The 20576-nt window shown below is 42.8% G+C and overlaps 1 protein-coding gene across 10 annotated transcripts in view; it reads right to left on the reverse strand.

Moving 5' to 3' along the window:
* SMARCD3 (SWI/SNF related, matrix associated, actin dependent regulator of chromatin, subfamily d, member 3) overlaps positions 1-20576 on the reverse strand; it is an 80521-nt gene that overhangs the window by 23174 nt on the left and 36771 nt on the right. For all 10 annotated transcript variants that reach the window (XM_039549106.1, XM_039549108.1, XM_039549107.1 and 7 more), the window contains 3 exons: positions 20178-20395; positions 16905-16947; positions 6725-6847 (listed from right to left, as the gene is read on the reverse strand). In XM_039549106.1, the coding sequence (XP_039405040.1) occupies positions 6725-6847; positions 16905-16947; positions 20178-20386 (375 nt within the window). In that variant the 5' untranslated portion in view covers positions 20387-20395. The remainder of the gene's footprint in view (positions 1-6724; positions 6848-16904; positions 16948-20177; positions 20396-20576) is intronic.

Raw genomic sequence — 20576 nt, forward strand, 5'->3', positions numbered from 1 at the left:
CCACATCAGAAAGGAACTTAGAATAATTGTGAATAAAAATACTAAGTAATGGCTATCTCAAAAATTAGAATTTCTCCTACTTTTTATGTATCTTGCTTTTACATCGAAAGCTATTTAGCCTTTGACTCCAACATGATACAGACACTACTGACAACCTGTCTGTACTGTGGCATGCTGTGCCTCCAGCCTCTGCTGGGCAGAGACATTCTATCCGACAACAAAATGTCCAACCTGCACCCTGGGGGCTGTCTTCAGATATTGGCCCAAGGTACTGCAAATTTGCAACACTATTAAGGCAATGATAATCTCTTAAATACAACCACAGAAAGATCCTTGCTTCTTACTCCTCAAGAAACCAGTCAGGTAGGGCAATTGTACAGCTGCAAGAATACTTCAACACCAAATGGGCTTTAAGTCTAATAAAAATCTTCGTTAAAACACAGAATAAGGGAACATAAAGAAGGAAAACTGACATTTGCTGGGTAAAATAAAATTTAAAAAAAATAAAATTCTGTAAACCAAATTTTCTCTGCTCACATCTCCTTGAAAATGCTTCATTTCTTCAGGTTTGCTCTTATTCCAGCAACTCCATGCCTTTCAGAGTGCAGACATGACCTGCAGAGTCAGCCAGACCTACCAGAGATGTTCTGGAGAGCAGTATAAGAAACTGTGAAAGAGGCATCTGTCCATGAACACTGCTTGAACAGCCCAACATGCCCTGCACAACACTGTACTGACCCAGAAACATTCAAACCTCAACTACCTTTCTGAAGCTGCTGCCATCATGTCCACATCTTGTTTGTTTCCTGCCGCTCCTCCATTTTTTATCATGTTTCCCTGCTCCTGCTCCATTTTCCTTCTTTTTCTGCCCTTTCCAGAATTACTACCACCTCTTCCTTATACATCTAGTGTTGCCAGCACCACTGGCTTCTTGTAAGAGCTACCTGGGAACGGTTCTGCTCTCAGACATTTTGGGAGGCTGACTGTCTCCTCTTCCAGGTCCAGGAACTAGACAATGTCACTTGAACTTGCCCTGCATACCCTTATCACCAATAGTGGTAATGCATACTTTGTGCAGTGGAATTTAAAGAAAATAAATTTAGAAATCCCTAGCAAAATTTCAGAACCATGGCTCTACAGCCAGAACAGTTACTTTGGACCCTCAAGCTCCTTCTCTCCTACCATAACTATTCTCCTGGCAGCTGATTTAAACTACCATTGCACCTGTGAAGCAAGACCCTTGGCAGACACCCAAGATTATAGTCTGAATCCTACCTGAAGGGATCCATCCAGTGAGTAACAACTCCAGCATGCACAGCTATACTGCTATCATAAGGATGTCCAGTCTTGGAAGATGCCAGTTCAGAGATGAGATACAGTCAAAATTCAGCTCAAGGAAGAAAGACACCAACATGGTGCTGGGTGGGGTTTTAGAGTCACTATACGGACCATAAAGTCTCTTCAGCTGCTGACACACACCCAAAACCACTGCATTTGGTTCACTCTCAGTACCCCTGTGTTCACAATAATGTCAAGTCCATATCCAGAAGGCTCTCAGAATGACATATTCTTCCATCTCCAGTTACGCAACTCATTCTCATCCAGGCAGGAAATGATAAAAGTTATGTGCAACTTGATTGCTTTGCAGCTTAAATAAAGCAGTGGCAAGAAGCCACTGCCTTTCAACAAATTCTTCAAATTTCTTAGCCATGCACTTTACCACACAGACCTAAAATCTGTTCTCCTCTCTGTATGGTGGATTCTCAGAGAACAGAAAAGCAAGCAACCAAAGGATTCGCAGTAGTTGGGAGCAAAAACTAAAGAGAAGACTTACATCTCTAGGGCAAAGAGAAAGCATCACACTTCATCTCTTCAAACACACCAGAACTTTACCACCCACAAAGGCAAAGCTAAGCAGGGGGAAATTCACAGAGACCTGATCAACACTGTAAATCAAATAATCTCTTGTCCAAAAATCAGCAAACGCTTGATCTCCTTGCTCTCTAAGAGTAAGATACAGATCTTTGACTCTGCTTCAGCAAAAGGAACTTTAAATTGCAGACATATTAAAATGAAAAGCCTTCCCCTAAACGCACTGTGTTTCATTTACAATTTCTCCTTGAGAAATCGAAAAGGAAAAAAAATAATCGTATGTAATAAATGAGTGGTCATGTCAGCAATGAACTCCTGCAAAGGTCTCAGCACAACTGCTGGGAGAGCTCACATGAAATCAAACAGGTCTGAATGGGAGGCTGACAGGAACGGTGGAGCAGCACAGCTACAGCTTGCTCTCTCTCCAAGCTCTCCAATGTCATCTTCACACAAATCAATACAGCTTTAAGTTCAAATACATGAGTGAAATGCTGGAAATCTGCCAAATCCTTCAGAAAGCTTCCCCTGGTTTACAGTGTTACTTTGTTTTTTTTCAGTTTCCATTAGCATTGAATCCCTAACAAGTCAAATCAGGAAGCGAGTATCTGATGATCCCATGATCTGTGTGCTATCCCCCAGACAAATCTCCATCAACTGCTGAAGTTTCCTTCAATGAACTCTCAGGCTGGACACAAAACCTCCAGGATGCTTCCAGGGAAGTTGTGTCTGGGATTTCAAACAAATGAACAAAGTTATTAGCGGATAGTCTATTCCCAATTGACGCAAGAAAATCTGGCTGCCAATCTTATAAGCAGTATTGTGTTAAGAGCTCTCTAAGTATATCTTAAGGGTGAATTTCTATGAACCTCAACATAGCATAAAAACCTCAAGCAGAAAGCACAGAAAAGATTAAAATCCGTGGTTTTGCCTTTGCATATAGAGTAACTTTTTAGGAAGCATAATGAACAGTGGTAGCATGGAGACTAAAAATCAGGAGACAGAAAAGACAGTGATCACTGTCTCATCATTATAAAAGTCCCAAGTTAAATAGAGAGTGTCCATATCAGAGCTGGAATATAGAGGCATCTCACTCAGAGCAGCAGCAAGATATGTCAAAATTTGCAGAAGAAACAAAATTAGTTAGGTAACTCCTGAAAAAAAATGGACAAGAATGTAAAAATGGTCAACCCAAAGCAGAAAAATCAGTGACTTAGCAGACTATAGAAATATCATGAATAATAAAAGGAACAAGACAATATTTACTGAGTGCAAAATTGCAGTGCATGAAAAACACTTGTAGACAGTTCTATAAAAGCTTAAACAACAACAACAAAACTCAAAAAAAGGTGAAACGAATGCTGCAGAGGAATAAAATGCAAATTAGTATGGGCAACAGTCTACAAAATCAGCTGCAGCAGCTTATTTGGTAGTTGTATACGGTACTTTCTCAGGAGAGAATGAGGAGTTGTATAGTGACAGGCAGTAAGAAGAAGCCAGGCGCATTGAAAAATTATTTTTCTACAGTGATTGGGAGGAATGAATTTTTTACCTGAGAAAAGAGAACATTAAAGAACTTGAAAGACAAATTTAAAACATTGACTGATTAAAGAAGGAGATTAGGTGTTCACATTTTCCTTATCTCATAAAGCAAAAAAGCAGAACACATAAAATTACACCACAAGACAAGTGTTTCAGAAAAAAACCCAAATTGCTTTCTGGCAACAACCCAGTATCAATTCCTAAGTCATCTTAAAATCTGAAAGTGGGGAAAAGATCCCAATTCACAAAACTAGGGAGAGAGACACTATGATGGTATTCTGATGCTACTACTTGTTTTTAACCTAAAAATGGAGAACCTGGAAGCAGATAATTTAGTTCGGAAACTGCAACTCTACACGTCTGGCAAACAGAATGTCCCACACTAGTTCACTGCAAAAGAGTGACAGTCCCTGGATGACAGTCTCTGGTTTGGGTGAGACCAATGTACTGTCTGTGGTGCCAGGACCTGGAGTAGGAGCCTTTGCTTGTGACATGGGTCTCATCCCCCTTTCTGTCAGGAGACCCTGGTTCAAGCTTTGGGATGAAAATCATTTCAGTTTTAAATTATTGTTATGCCCACAGCTGTCTATCTCAGGCTTACACAGTGGAGAGAAATAGGCATTTTTTAGGGCATTATTTGTCTATATTCTTTTAAACATCCGCTTCTGTATGAGAAGAATTGTGCCCTGAACACCATTGCCTATACCAACTTAATCCCACAACTATGAAGGGAGCCGAGAGCAACTAGCTCACATATAAATGAATAAAATAGATATGTCTATACTTAGCCAAATAAATCCCACTCCCAACATTCACCATGGACTTAGAGCTGCAGAGATTTTTCAGTAATTCATTCTTCTTTAACGACATCTACTGGTCTGGAGTTGAGTGTTTGGTTTCTGTTTCTTTCAGGCCATGGAGCTTGCTGTATCTATCAAACAGCCCTGTCTGCCTGACTACCTCCTAAAAGTTCTTTCTGGAATTCTGACCACGTGGGTCTTCCATGAAGTCAGTACAAGGACTCTTGCTAATGCTGCTCTGCAGACAAGGAATTCTGAGACTCTCATGACAGATGCAATCCAAGAATGCAGGACTGGCTGAAGAAGAGTAGAGAACACAGCAGTGCCCAACAAGCAGAAAACTACCAAGGCAGGATCTAAACTGGAAAAGCTGGCAGCTGAAGGGGGCTGCTGACAGTGGTCAAAGGACCTGACAGGTGGGGAAGGCGACTTCCCCCTTCAACAGCTGCACAACCCCCAGGCCTCCTCACTTCTTGAGCCATCCCACAGCTGTCACCGGGTTCAACAGCACAACTGTTCTCAGGAGATCCAAGTAGGATCAACAAGACAAACATATTCTGTGCACTATCCTCAGGAAAAAAATGCTTAAACCACTTCCCCCTAAAATTTCCCCAGAATGGTTAGTCTTCAGACAGAAAAAAACCCCCAGCCTGAGCAACACTAGACCATAAATCTGTGGTTCCCTACGACTGCTTCTACAGCTGAATCACTGTGACTAACACCGTAACTGCAATTACAGCTGATAATTCTGAGAAATCCTGCATATTCCCTACATAATTTTACATACCTCAGACAAATTCATATTTCTCCCAGGATTACAGTCCCAGTTTGAGAATCACTGTTTTAAGGCAAATATTTCAAAATTACAAGAGCTTCGATGAGAGATGGAAATGCAGAGATAACTTCTATTGCTGTTACCAATTCTGCAACTATAATAAAATGAAAATACTTAACTTTAAGAAAAACCCAAGTTTATCTAGATTTAGCTCTATTTTGACAGGTCTGCTAGGACTACCTATATATGAATTTGAAAAACATCTGTTTGATCATTCTCTAGATGCTGAGTAACTGATACTTAAAATATGTTTGCTGAGCCTTAGATGGAAACAGAATTTTCTGTCTACAGTTTCCATAGAGTGTTGTGCCTCCTACACTCTTCCCTATCCCAGACACTGAATATCTCCATTGCACAGCTTACAGCTGGGACCTTGTGTACCTGTTAAGTCCCTCATTAAAGAGTTTGCCACAGAATAAACAATTTCCTGCTGATTTATGAATTCCAGTCAGAGTCTTCAATCATTTTTAAACATGGCCAGATTCCTAGCTAGTTTAAAAGAATGGTGTTCTACCCATATCAAGAAGGTAAGACAAATTATTTCTTCTGAGAGTCCAATCTACTATGTACAACACTTTTTAATAATGAACTTGTGATTTAGACCCTCCACAATACAGTTTCCTATCTATCTAGGTATGTTAATGGAACGTAATAGTTTTTTGTGGGTTTTTTTTTTTTTACTGTTGTTGTTGGAGGTTTTTTTTTTGCTTCACATATATCAACTGGAAAAACATCAAGAGGTAAAAGCCTTCCCATTTTATCAGATACCTGTACAGTGACAAACACAATGGAATATTGATCTTTGTTGGGCTGACTCCCATCACTGTAGTACAGACAAGAATGACAGCTTTACTTCACAGCAGACATACAGCTACAAACCCCTTCATTCTATGGGAGTTACTAGATGAATGAATATGAGCTACCCCATACAGTCACAAGAAATTAAATGAGACATGAAAAGAAATTCTTCACAACGAAAGTGGACAAAAACTGTAACAGACTGCCTGATGAGGCTGTGAAACCTCCATCCTTACAGATTTTCAAAACTCAACAAGGCCTTGACAACCCTGTTTTTAGCAGAAGGTTGAACTAGGTAACTTCAGTTTCCTCCTATCTAAACTCTTCCATGATTCAAATTAATAGACTCAGAAAACTTAGAAAAAGACCATTTCAGTGGGATATTAGGAAGAGTGAAGTGCTGGACTTGATCTAATAGAAAGAAACTGCAGAAAACGTCATCAACTCTCTTCTTACACAAATAATCATTTCTGTAAGTAGTTCTTGCCATTGTATGTTCTGTTATTCCAGAAGTTCCACTTTTGACCGAATTTGAATTGGAAATGTCATACATACCTTCAGCACACTCCTCTAATCTCTTATTTTCTCATTTTTTATCATTTTAATACAAAGTTCCCAAACCAGTGTTTATTTATCCCTAGGGTATTATTCCCCTTATTAGAGACTTTCAGAAGCTAGAGCAGGTAATAGCCAGAATCTTCTCTTTTCTCTACCACTTTTCTATGCACGCTGATTCCCAGCTGTTTGCTCTTAGGAGCTTTGTCTGAACTGTTCCAAAGCATTTCTGTTAATGGGACTTTTACTGGAAAGGTATTTCCACCATTTACTACAAGAATTATTTTCCTCCCCTGACACAATCTACAAATTTTTCACAACATACCTTCATTGGCCTCTTCAGTGCTTCCTGAATATCCACGCGCTTCCGCATAATGGTCTGGTCTAGTTTGCGTTCAAAGGCCAAGAGATCCATGTAGGCCTGGGACTCAGGAACCAGCTCCCGGATCTGAGAAGGAAGCAAGGAATGTCCAAGCACTGGAAGCGCGAATCTGCCATGTTCCAGAACAGCAATACTGACACACTCCCAGCCCCTGGAGAGACGTGACCAGAGTTCTCCCTCTGACAGCAGTTCCCAGACAGCGAGGCAGGTCTCAGTGGCATGGGACAAGCATAGACTGAAAAGCGAGAGCACGGAACGGAAGCTAATGGATTCTGGAAGATCCTGTCTAAATCCACAAGGCCTGAATCATGGCTGTTTTCTTCAAGAGAGGTTTAGCTACCGGCAGCCAGGGAGCCGCTACTCTCAGCAATCCGAAGTACAGTGAGTTTGTCCAGTTCAAAACTAAAGAGTGCTGCATCTCTCTAGACTAAAAGAGTGTTCATGTTGATGTTTCAAAACCAAGTGTTACCCATTGTAAGTAAAAACTGTCACATAGGATGCCAGCCTTTGCCAGCGTATCTTCCTGGCTGAGGTGAAATTGACCTTCACGTCAAAGTTTCAACACGATCAGGTATCAGGTGTCAACTTATGATCCTGCCAACTTTTACTGGTACTTTAATACATAGTTAACTACGTGAGTTCTATTGACAACCCCCCTTTTTATTTTCTGTTTTACAAGGAAGTTAGCAGAGGTGGGGATATGAAGTAGGTTGGAACAAAGACGTAAAGAACTGAGCTTAGAAATGGGTAAGTATACCCTTAAATGAAAATGCTGGTTCTTAATTTGGAATACCTCATGCAGGCAAACCATAAAAAAAGGTACTGTAAGTAATTAAACAGATCTACCAGACAACCTTGTCTATTTCTACAATATTCACTGTAGCTTTCACCTATGTAACTAAAATACTTAACTGTTATAATATTTCCGTAGGAATTAAAAGTGAGTTGGTATTCCTGTTTTGCTTTAGAATCAAAATTAGTTACAGTTAAAATTACAGTTTATATCTGGTGTAAGACACAAACATACATGTGAGAGACACCAGGCATACACTTGTTCCCTGTGATCTGCAAGGACATGAGAACTATTGCACGAGGTCATGCCAAGAGCTGGCTCTCCTAGTACTCTGACAAGGTTTGAAAGTTGCTGCCTTTTAATACCCACAATAGCCCAAGGCAGAGCGTTCCAGAACCTCACCAGGCAATGTGGGAGGAAGTACCTCCTTTTGCTCATTTGGAACCAGCCACCAGTGAGCTTCATTTGATGTCATTTCCCTGCACTGCTGGAGCAGTGGTGGGCAGGCATTCCCTAGGCACCTTTCCCACATGTTTTACAGGTTTTTTTCATCCCTTTCTTAATAATTTTCTTTTCCAGCCTGAAGACAAACAATTTCTCCCTGCTGTATTTAGACTGATTAAGATTATCAAATAAATGTCTCTTTCAACCTACTGTTTGTTTTGAGATGGTAGAGTAACTGCTCTACTTACAGCAAGATTGATACTTTGGAAAAGCAGAAACCACAGAGCAAAAAATTGTGTTCGGCTTTAGCTGAACCATTATATTTTTAACTGCTTATATGCTTTCTCAATGTGTTAGTATCAGCAGAATAATAAAAGAAACATGAGCACGAAGAGCAAGCATTACCCTGGAAACATCAGGGAATTGACAGACAGCTTGCAGAGTAAGGGCAGCGAGGCAGAGAGTGCAAATCTTTGGACCCAACAAAACACCCCAAAGGTTTCTTCCTGTTCTGCACAGATAAAAAGATTCCTCAGTTCCTTGCCTGGAAATCAATCATGGTGTGCTGCAGTCAATTAAAAATTCTGGACCAAAAAAGTAGCTTCAGACCTTTGATGCCAAGTTCCACCAGAGTCAGTTTGTGAACCCCCCAGGCACATGGTGAAGCAGGGAGAGGCCTACAGAGTCTTTAAGATACAGCCTATACAACACAGATGATACAACCTTTCAATGGGTACTAGACCCAGGATCTAACAAAATTTCTAGTAAGTTTGTAGAAACAGCAGAAACCTTCAATAAATTTTTCTATTCCACACCTTTACATCTTTTACCACATGAAAGCGAAAGGGCAATTCCTATTCCATTCCTATAACCAAACTGGATGCTAAACATTATAAGATGTTAAAAAGCACAAACACTTTAAAATCAGCCAAAGACAAAACTGCATCTAATTCCTTGAACTGCAAATGGCCACAGGTTGGGAGAGCATTTGAGAGAAGAATTGTACTGGCTGTGTTTGTATTCTTCTCTAGGGATGTGTTATGGTCCCAGCAAAGATAGGATTTTGGGCTAGATCAAAGGCTCACTCAGGCCAGTTTTGGCAGCTCTTACAGTCTTTTGCTTTCTCACCCTACTAATGGAATAATCTTTTGGAGGCATGATAGTGTTTATGTGATACTGATCTGCACAGCCTGCCTAATTCCTTCTTCTTGCATGGTTTGCCCTAACTGAAAAGTTCATAGCTCCATGCAAGTCTACACTCTTCTACAAAAGTTCTAACTACAAATGTGAAAAGAGTATTTCAGTACTTAAATTCTCCATTCTGGCCTTTATCTAGTAGAAGAAACTCCAGAAAGCACCGAGCAGTAGCAGAAGCAGCATCTTGTCAGCCAAGGTTTTGAAGCTTATATAGTAACACTTTATCTTAGAATTACTTGGATAACTGGAAGAGATTACTATTAACATTAGTAAGACACTGTCTTTCTAGAGGCTGGAGTTGTTTCTCTTTCTATTGTGAAAACTCAAATGTTTCAAACTTTTAAAAGTTAGTAAAAAGCAATTATTACTAAATTCTGCATTTTTATCCTTGATTGCCACAGGTTTTTTTATCAATGGTGACAAAAAAATGGCCAACTTGCAAGTGGGGGCAGTGAGGACAGTGTGGAAGGAATGGCCTGATGGGAGTCTCTCACAAGTTCCTTGTAGGAGCAGCAGAGTGTGGGGGCCCCACCACATCTGCCTGTAAACAGACGTGCAAGGATCGTGAGACAGAATCAGAAACCAAGGAACAGCTGCAACACTACAAATTTTGGGATACGAACAACATCCTTGGATAGCTTCTATGGCTGTCACAGTATGACAGCTTGGAAGGCAACAACAGCAGTCAGCAGGCTGGGGAAAGCAACGAGGAAGCCTTCTGCAAGAAGATCAGCAGCAGAAGGAATGCTAAGGAAAACCCAGGTCTGGGTCTGGTTCTGCTGCTCTTGTCAAAAGCCACAGAGAAAGCTCCATGTTGTCTTTGGCTCCACTGCTCCTGGTTAAGGCCTGTCCTCAGGCCTCCCAGGGTCCTGAGCCCAAGTCAGTCAGGGCAGCAGGGCTGTTCAGAGGGACCCTGACAGGCCGCAGAAACAGGACGGCGCTTCAGCATGGTAGAGCCCAGCATGGGAGAAGTTCTGCTCCTGGGACAGAATGATGCCGTGCAGGGGCACAGGTGGGCATCGGTGGGGTAGAAAACAGGTTGGCAGGAGAGGACTTGGGGGCCCTGCTGGGCAGACAACAAGTGCAGAAGGAGTCCGTGAGGTAAGGCAGCCATAGCAAAGGTCAGCTGCAAAAGTGCCATATTAGCGCAGGTGCTGCCATCAAGCCTGGGAAAGAGGCTCTTCCTTGCTATGCCACGCTGGTGAAACTGGATCTGGACTGGTGGGCACAGGACCACAAAGATGTGACACTCTGGAGCAAGGCCCGCAGAGGCTCAGTAGGATGGTGGGGGCTGGAGCACAGACCTGCCGAGAGAAGCTGCAAGAGCTTCTCCAGCCTGGAGGAGAAAAGGGAAAAGGGGATCGCCTGGGTGAGTGCGACTGCCATATGGACTGCTGAAGCACAGACAGGGCCAGCCTCCCCTTGGAGGTGCCTGAGATTAGGGTGAGAGGCAACAGAAATTCACTGCAGCACGGCCAATTCACTCCCTATAAGGAATTGGTTTGTAAAAAAACCTCTGACAAAACAAACAAAACACATGATGGTATTAAAACATTGGAACAGGCTGCCAAAAAATACTCTGGGGTGCCCATCCTTGGCTGGACATATTCAGTACCCATCTGGACAAGGTCCTGAGCAAGCTGATGTAATTTGAACCTGTTTTGTACAACAGCTGGCCTGCACAACTTTGAGAGGTCCTACTATTGTGCACCTCCAAGGTCCCAGAAAAAACCCAATAAATAAAATTGGACCTATTTCTGGCAGGAACAATTGGAGTTGCATTCTTCACTGGAGGACAACAGAGCAGTTTCAGCCATCTTGATTTAAAAAAAAAAATCACTAATAAATGGAGATTTGGCAGCTTCTTCAGAATTAGGCTACCCTAGAATTCCCTTCTTTGAGAGAGGTAACAAAATCCAAGACCCCTTACTCCCCCCATGTTTGACAAGCTCAATTTGATCCTGAGCTGGCTTTTTTACTACCTATGGCAGATGCACACAACCCACACATTTCACAGGTATTGTTGAGAACCAGAACTTTTAAATTTTAAGTGGCAGTGACTGAAGTCTGACTTGGCAGCTACCGGACAGTTTCCCCAAGAAGAAACTTTAGACCATAGCTTATTGACAAAAGTGTCTCTACCACTGAGGCTTCTACGGTGGTCAAAGAAAGACTGCTAAGGGCTGACACTCCTTATAAATCGTAACTGTGCCACCCCGCAACCCCTGAGAGAGAGTGGTTTGAGGAGGATTTCTGACTGACTACCACAGGGCCAGTAATATAGTCCAGTAAAACGGCAAAAGCAATCCATATTCTTGGTCCTCCTCTCTTAAGAGCTGGCAAGCCATTGCTGTTGCTAGGTCCCCTCAGAGCCTTCCTTCAGGATGAACAAGGCCAGTTGCCTCAGTCTTTCCTCATGTGCTGATCCAGTCATTCAATCAACCTGACAATCATGCACTGACCTCAGTCCAGTTGCCAATGTTTTTCTTGAATTCAGGATCCCAAAACTGGACACAGTGCTCTAGCAGTGAGCTAACAAGTACTGAGCAAAGAAGGGTAATCAAGTCCCTCAATCTCTTGGCTGTGCTCCTGGCCACAGAGCTGTGGACGCTGTTAGTCATTTTTGCTGACAAGGCATACCTCCTGCTCACGCTCAGCTCACCATCCAACAGCGCCTCCAGGGCCTTTCCAGCAGTGCTGCTTCCCAGCCAGGCAGTCCTCCTCTCTCCCAAGGAAGAACATTTGACTTAGTTGCAATTCATAAAGTTCTTGTTGGTTCATTCCTCCAGCCTGTCCACACGCATATCGACTGGTTTCCCCACCCAGTGATTGGTGTCATCTGTACATTTATAAGCAAGCATTGCACTGCCTCCTCCAGTGGCAAAGATGCTGGACTGAACAGCTGCCAGGACACATCCCTGCTGTACTCTGATGTCAGTGTCTTCATGGCCAAGTGCAACCATTAGCCACCTTCTCAGCCTCATCACCTAAGCAGATGGCTGTCAGCCCATTTAGACCAAAATGTCCCAACCTGGATACAAGACTATTATGGATGACAGAGTGGCCTTGAAAGGACACTGTTGGTGTGTCAGATGCAGCCTGTTGGGTATCATGGAGTTGTATGGGTCAACTTTCCTCAACTAATCCCTGGCCCAATCCCTGTCCACTGTTCGCTGTTCCTCTTGGATGCGTTCACTGATCACTGGGCATGGGAGGCATTGTTAGTGCAGACTGAACAAAGAAGGCTTTGAGTGCTTCAGACTTACTGTCTCTGTCATCACTGGATCACCCAGTCCACTCGCCATGGGGCACACATTTTCCTTGGTCAGCCTTTATTACTAGTGCAATAGCAGAAGCTTTTCTTGTCCTTGATGTCCCTTGAAGATCTCAAGTACAGCTGAGCTTTGACTTTGCCGATACCATTCCCTGTATGCCCAGGCAACATTTCTAAACTCCTCCTCTGTAGCCTGTCCCTGCTTCACTTCTTGTACATTGCCTTTTGATGTTGGGACCACCTCTGTGAGTTCCCTATTCTGGGCTCCTCATAAATTTGCTCGTTTTCCTGCCTTTAAAACAGGCTGTTCTTAAAGGTCCTTAAAGACCTCCCAGTTTCCCTGAGCCTTCAGACTGGCTTCTCAAGGAATCACACCTACTAGTTCCCTGAATAAGCCAAACCCTGCTTGTCTGAAGTCCAAGGTTTGTACTTGACTACTCTCCTTCCTTATTCCCTGCAAGAGCTTGAATTTCTTTATTTCACGGTTGCTATATCCAAGGATACCACTGATTATCACACCCCTTAACATCATCTTTCTTACAAGTGAATGGCAGATCCAGGTGTTCCTCACCTCTGGTTGACTCAGATGGAGAAAGAGGTGGACAACAGCCATGCAGTGACCAAACCAGAGCAGGACAGCTATTATGGCATGGGATCTGTGCAGAGAATTCCACATGGTGGTCAGTGAAGAGCAGCAGCAAAAATTGACTAAATATTTGCGTAAAAGAAAATGAAGTAGAGAGGCTGAAAAGGAGAGGACAGGTATACAAAAACCTGTCAGCACAGCTAGACAAAAAGTCCTCAGGAATTTGGGGCTGAGTGAGAAGAACAGCAGCCAATACTAAGAGACAAGTATGCCACCGAAGGAGGGGCAGTTTGCTGTTTCAAAGTTGCAATCCACTCAGCAAGTTAAACAAGGAAAAGCAGAAACAGGCACAGCTATGGAGCCAGAATGGTTTTCAGCTGAGACTCTTGCATCAGAATGGGTAGGCAAGGAAGCCAAAGAAACAGAATGGTGGATCACACTCACAGTTCCTGGGAAAAAATGTAATGACTCAACACTAAGAGAAAATAAGACTGACCAGAAGTAATGAGGAGGCAAGGCCTGGAGAAAGAAGTGCAATCCGAGGTGCAGTCATGTGTCCCTACAAACAGTTTGTGGTCTGAGGTCAAAATCGAGGTACAACTGCTAAACTTGGGTCACAAAGGCAACATCAGCTCCAGAGATTTAGGTCCCTGGCTATGAATGAAGATGCCTCTGCAGTTCTCCAAAACTGAATGAGGGTTTTGGTGACAACCAGGTGTGAACAAGGGAAAGATCCAGAAGTGAGGAAAATGGGGCAGGAAAGAACCTGCTGGACAGAACTGGAGTTAATGTTAAATACACTATAAAAAATATTAAGCCTTGCTATGTTACTCAGTATGTCAACTGAGCTTAACCAAGTCCTTGTGTTCATTAAAACTGCATTTTAGACAAAAGAAATGCAGTCAATACAAGCAACTTGCATTTAAGTAAAGCATTTGACATACAGTCATAAAGGGAACCACTCCTTAAGACTGAAAAATGGAGATTGGAACAAGACCTGGCATAGCAAATAAGTATTAAGCAGGAAGTACCTCATGGACCATTCATTAATAGTTCTTGTACAAAAAGGAGAAGTATGCTAAGAAAACTTAGTAATGACAAATTTGGGTGTCACTGTCATTGCAAGGCAGAGGATAGTACAGAAAATGTGAGGAAGCTCAGAACTGTATAATGGAGATGGGATGAAATATAGCATTACAAAGCACAGGATCATGCCTCAGAGTCTAAATCCTGCTCTAATATGGGAATTCATCAGTTGCATATGACAGAAAGCAGAAATACTTGTATTAGCCAATCACAGAATGACCAGAGGCTGTATCAGTGTGGAAAGGCCATGAATAAAAAACAGCACAGCCATACCAATTTGCAGTGCTCTTTCCAGTAAAGATAAAAAATGCAGGAGTGGCATTCAAGCACTGGTGATACTGGTAATCTCTCCTACTACGTATAGTTCTGGTTTATTGAGAGGTAGATTTAAGAAGGTTTGAAAGAGGTTAATTTAACCTGGAATAGATAAAACAAGTGACTAAGAGGATTTCAAGAGGGGAGCCTCTCTTACTTGGGAAGCTAAAAGCATTTCCCTTGCTGAGCCTAGCAAAACAAAAAAACCCAAGCTGCCAGATCAAAAGTATGTCTCAAGTAACTAGTCTTGAGGTGGCAGTTGTGTCATGGCTTCCACAACAGAGGGAACCAGACTGGAAGTGCCAGGATGTCCTATGCAGTTCCCTAATCCAATCTTCCTATGTGCAACAGTTTGCCTGGAGTGGCTCAGTGATCCTACCCAACAGCACTATGCTCCAGGACTATGGCACAGGCTTAACCAGAGAGCCTGGAAATCCAACAAGAGGTTACCCGTGCCAACTGCCTGAGTCATTACCATAGTGAGGAATACTGAGAACCCACTGCTACATAAGATCATTTTCAAGAGTAAAATGTATTTAATAGCCTCCTCTCTCCCCTTCAAAGTTCTCAGAAAACATAAGCAGGAGTCTGCAAAAAGTCTGTGGGTAACAGATGCTGACTGACTGGAAAACACTCCAGAGGTAGTTCCAGAAAGCTGGAAGTTTTACCCTGTGTTTCACATGCATTCCACAGCCACCAGTGCAAACCCTCCACTTGACAGGACAATGATGTGCACAGCATTTCTTCATCCCACAGATGGTGTAAGGGATTTCTGACACACTACCGCAGCCTGACAGAGTATCTTAACCCAGACAGAGGTCACATCATAGACACCAGCAGTGCAGCTGCACTGATAAAAACCCCACTGCAGAAAAGACCTCTAGCAATTGCTTTATTACTCCATCAGTTAAAGCTGTTGGCTGTCAGCAACAAAGATACTGAAAAGTAAGAATATTTGATGACAGCATGGTTCTGAAAGCATCTGTAGAGATTTTTGACACACCTATAGAAGTCTCTACCTATTAAAGAATTATCATGGACTTGGTAAACAGAGTCAGCGGTCTTCTGCTGGCAAAAAAGTTTGATTACCTCTGAGACTTTTAATTTTATAAAGGCAACAGGCAAAATAAAAATCCAAAACAAAAACACTCCCACAACCAACAAAACGAAAACAACCAAACCAACTTAAAAGCACCTCGAAATGAACGTACATTTGCAGCAACAGCCTCGCTATATGGGACGTATCATTGTCTGTGAAAGCAGTTTGTGTGGGACAGACAAAACTGACAGTACAAGAAACTTAGCCTTCATTATAAAAACGTACAGACCACCAGTAGAGCAAGAATGAGGCTTCAACACAACAACCAGGAGGCTGCAAGTAGTTCAAAGGTCTGGGTTTACTGGTAGCTTAGTCTTTCAAGCAACATGAGATCTAATGGCTTACATATGAGAGGCTCTGCTTTCAGAAGGTGGCAGGAATGACAAGAGAAGAAGGGATAGTATGACATCAGGAGTACCAAAGTGGGCTCACCTCTTTGGATGGCTGGTAGTAGGCACCTGTGAAATGTCACAGAACAGACTTTGGAGCCTGCCAGCAAATTTGGGCTCACACTAGCAATGGAGCTTGAAAACTTGAAAAGGATATGGAGGAAAAGGACACACCTGTCCAAGGGATTCTGAGCCTAGAAAAAGCACCAGTCAAAGCAACTGAGACTAAGATGTGACAAGGGTGTGTGTTTTGAAGCCTTTTGAGACCAAGCAGGTTCTTGGGGACTGTACTGAAGAGGGTAAAGGAAAGGAAAAGTCTGGGAGTAATGAGAGAGGAGAACAGAGAGAAATCCCAATGTTTAGAAAGGAAGTAGATGATGGAAGCATTGAGGATCAAACATGGGCAGATGCCAAAAGCTAGACATATCCCCAGGGATAAGAGAATTAGTAACTCTCCAGACAATACAGACCCCTTGGACTCTGTTGTTTACATGGGTTCACTTCAGTCCTACGGTGATACAACCACAAAAATCACAACCTGGAAGCTCTACTGGGCCAGAGACCTGAGTCTGAGCCCACCCCCTCAGGTACAGCCACACTCTGGACCAGGTTTTGGCCAGCCTCAAAAATGGATCAAAAGCATTCTGGAGACCCGAGGGCCCCAGTGCCGAGCTGTCGCTTGGCAGCCCAGCACCACGGTCCCTCCAGCAAGCGGCAGTGCTGGCTCGGCTAACCCAGGCACGAGGCCGCACAGGCCGGGCTGCTCCACGCTCCCAGCCCCCAGCCCAGCCCCAGCCTGGCTCTCCAGACTTTCACCCACTGTCTACTTACTTTTTAATTAGATTTTTAAACAAAAAGTGAAAGAATTTTCTAAAATTCCTCTAATTACACTAAGATGCTGAACTGATTGTGAAGGGAATAGGAAATGAAAGCGACTCACCCTCTGAGGGAGAATTTTGTCAGCCATCTTCCTCCTCTTGGCACTGTACATTTTTTAAAGAAAAAAACACGTTACCATGGTGACAGATCTAGGAGTAACGAGGCCACCTGCTAAATTATCCTGACATCTCCACATGCTGGTGCACAGCTGTGCATGCATCAGCAAAAGGGTCTCACCCATGCCCAGGACCTCGTACCCCTTCTCTCAGCAGGCTGGGGAGGCAGTTAGGTAAGAACAAATCAGGGCTGTCTGTTATGCATCCTGGAAAGAAGTCTGTAAGTTCTTTGATCACAGCATCTTCTGTGGTGCAGGGTGGCAATGTATGCAAGTGCATGTGCACACGCTGCTTCCAGGTACAGACAAGCGTGCAGGAGGACAGTCTCACGTGTGGCATGCACAGACACACCTATGTGTGTGCACATCTGAGTGGCTGAGCACTCAAATGGCATGTGAACTCGCTCAAACAGACAACACGCATTTATTCAATCATGCCCAAAATTAAGTGCTGAAGAACACACACATATATGTGTGTATTTCATATGATGTATGAAAACACACACATATGTACACCCTTCATTCCTTATATATATACATACACACTTGTTTTATTGTAACATATTTGCATGAGCGGTCTTCTGCTGGCAAAAGTTTGATTACCTCTGAGACCTTTTAATCTTATAAAGGCAACAGGCAAAATAAAAACCAAAAATAAAAACACTCCCACAACCAACAAAACCAAAACAACAAAACAAAACTAAAATTGCATGAGTGATGGACAAAGGTAAAAGGCCTTACATTTCCACCTTTCTTCATTTTTATGAACACACACATGGGAAGATGTATGTGTGCCTGCAGAGTGTACACATACTGTGTCCATACCCATACATAGGCACATTTCTATAGCTATGCTTTTAAAAACACACTTTTACTCGTGGACATAAACACAAATGTGCATGTGCCTGAGAAACTGTACTGTCAGGAAGACTGTCAAATACACTGTCTTTTGAATTCTTCAGATTCTAAGAACTGTTTGTGTCCACCAAACCTGTCACTCAGCTTTCTCTAACAGGGCCAAGATGGAATTCAGGTCCTATTCTTCATCTCTTTAATTTGTGAGGCCTTTATCTTAAGCAGGAGATGAATCACTCCATCTGTGACAGACAAATGGGGGAAAGTAAACCACCTGCTGCTATTCTGCCATGTCACAAGGACACCCTCCTCCTTACTGTCTTCATACTGCAAGTCTGTCACCAGCAGTGTCCACATAAAAGCTGTTTCCATGCTCATTGGTGTGGCATACCCTCTTCCTATGTTTGTTAATAATAAGCCAGGATTGAAATATCAGATTCTTAGACTCTTTCCCATCCCCACATAAGTCAAGGCTGAGACACTCTTTGTGCCTGGAGGTACATTCAGTTACACCCAACTTAATAGGTGAACAATGTTCCTTTTAAAAAGTGTAGGAATAATGGGAATGGAATGTTACGTGATATGAAACTCCAATACCTTCCACAGCTTACAAATCAAATCTGCACTGAAACACTTCACAGAATCTGGAAGTAAAGGCTGAGCAAGCGCCAGCCTCCCAAAGGGAGTGGGATATGCACGTACCGGCAACAACCCCACAGGCTTGCAAATAAAAAGCAAGAAACAAACAAAGCAACATCCCCAAACAATTTGGGTCTCAACCAGTTCTTCAATAGCCTATTACAGAAATGAGATTTTTGTCTCCACCAAACCTGCCAAGAAAGGACAAGTGCAACCTTCTTGGCCTGCGCTAGAAAACATGGAACGCACTTAACCCCAGAACTGGACCCAAGGTGACAGAAAAGTGTGCCTGAAAAAACAGAATGAGAAATGACAGGGAGGTGGAAACGAAAAAAGGGAAAACGTTCAACACATTATCTGAAGGGAAGGCATGGCAGAAGAAACAGAGAAGCTCTCTGTGTACCCAGGAAGCACTGCTGTGAACTGGGCTCAAGGCAGTTGAGATCACTGCTGGGTCCCAAATCAGAAACACTGAAGTTAAGAAAAGGGATGGGGAACTTTCTTCTGTGAGTTAGGCCATCAACTTTTAGAAAATACTGTCCTTTAATGCTCCCTGGAAACTAGTTAGCGACTAAAGTTTACCTTAATTATCCAGCAGGGGCAATTTTTCAGGTTATATCCACCCTAGTACCTGAAGGTTGGGCATTATTTTGTGCAGTTTCCTGCAGAATCTCCCGGGAGGCGCTATAGAATGTGCATTTTGGTTGGTGCCAGGCAAGGCCTCCAAGATGCACATGCACTGCTTGTGCTCACGTGCTGCACTCACACACATTCCTTCTGTGTTCAACCTTTTTCAATTGTTGTGTATTAATACTCTCAAGATCAGTGTCCTTTCCAGATGCATCCCAGATACAAGCATTCCCAAGTCTGACTTGCTGATCCAAGGTATATAACCTGGTCAGAGCAGGGCTCCTGAAGAACTGAGCTTAGAGAGTCATGTTTTACCTACAACTGGATTCCATGACACCACCAGAACACTGTCTGAAGCTGTATATACATCTATAATGATTTTGCAAAAGGTAGCCCATGCAGATCTGCTATGTGTGTGCGGATCACACTCAACACTCAAGATTGATGAGGTCTAATACGCTGCAAAAAGAAATTAGCTAACTTATTTAAGAGAGAATGCATTCAGCAATATACAAGGTGGGCATATCTAAAAAAGAAAGTTCCTCATAGAAATCCCTCTAATTTTATGGAATTACTTCCAGTGCATATTTGTTTACTTTATATGCAAAAACACTTGGGACAACTGCAAGTTTTATGACCACTCTTCTGAGTGATCATAGTACAAGTATTCACATGACAATGTGAAAAGTTTTTTCCACTTGTGCCATTTACAAACTATTTTGTTAGCCAGTCAGAAATGAGAGCAACTATACAGAACAGGCAACAAATAATACAATAATCTTACTATATTAGAAGAGAACTGTTCATTAACTCTAAAGGCTAAACATACTCAACAGATTTATGGCCTGACAAACCTGTGAAGTAAAAGCAGAGTAACTGCAAAACCAGACATTATTAAAGGTCGGTTTGTTCAAAACCATTCACAAACAAAAAAAAAAGAGTAAAATTTACCAATGTTTTTCCTGCTTAAAAACTGACAATACATACATGTTCTATTCTGTCCCATCTGATCTTAGAGGTCTTACCCACTGCTAAACAGGTATCATCTCTGCTTCCTCAAATTGTCCTCCTGTGTTTTCCTTCCAGAACACTCACCTCCTAGCTCGGTTCTGAGTGGCTTGCTGCTGCTGCTGCACCTGCTGCTGCACCTGCTGCTGTTGGACCTGCTGTGGTGCAGTGCGTTTTCTTGTTGTTTCCATCACAGTCTGGGGCATCCCAGGTCGCACGGAGGGGCTTCCAACGTATGGGGGGCCTGGAGGACCCATGGGACCCCCCTGATGGGGCATTCGAGCTCCTGATGGCATCCCAGGGCGCTGGAGGAAAAGCAAGACAGAAAGAAAAGCCAGTTTGGTTCCTGTTTCTGCAGCTGCCAAGACATTTGTACATCATGCGACACTGGCCTCAACAGATTCCCCGTTCTGACCATCCTGATAAGCACTAAGCAGCAACATAAAGCACGTAAGCTCTGTGACTGGTGTGTCTTGGATGTCATGA

This window comes from Corvus cornix, chromosome 2 (assembly GCF_000738735.6).
Source record: "Corvus cornix cornix isolate S_Up_H32 chromosome 2, ASM73873v5, whole genome shotgun sequence".
Taxonomy (NCBI): Eukaryota; Metazoa; Chordata; class Aves; order Passeriformes; family Corvidae; genus Corvus; species Corvus cornix.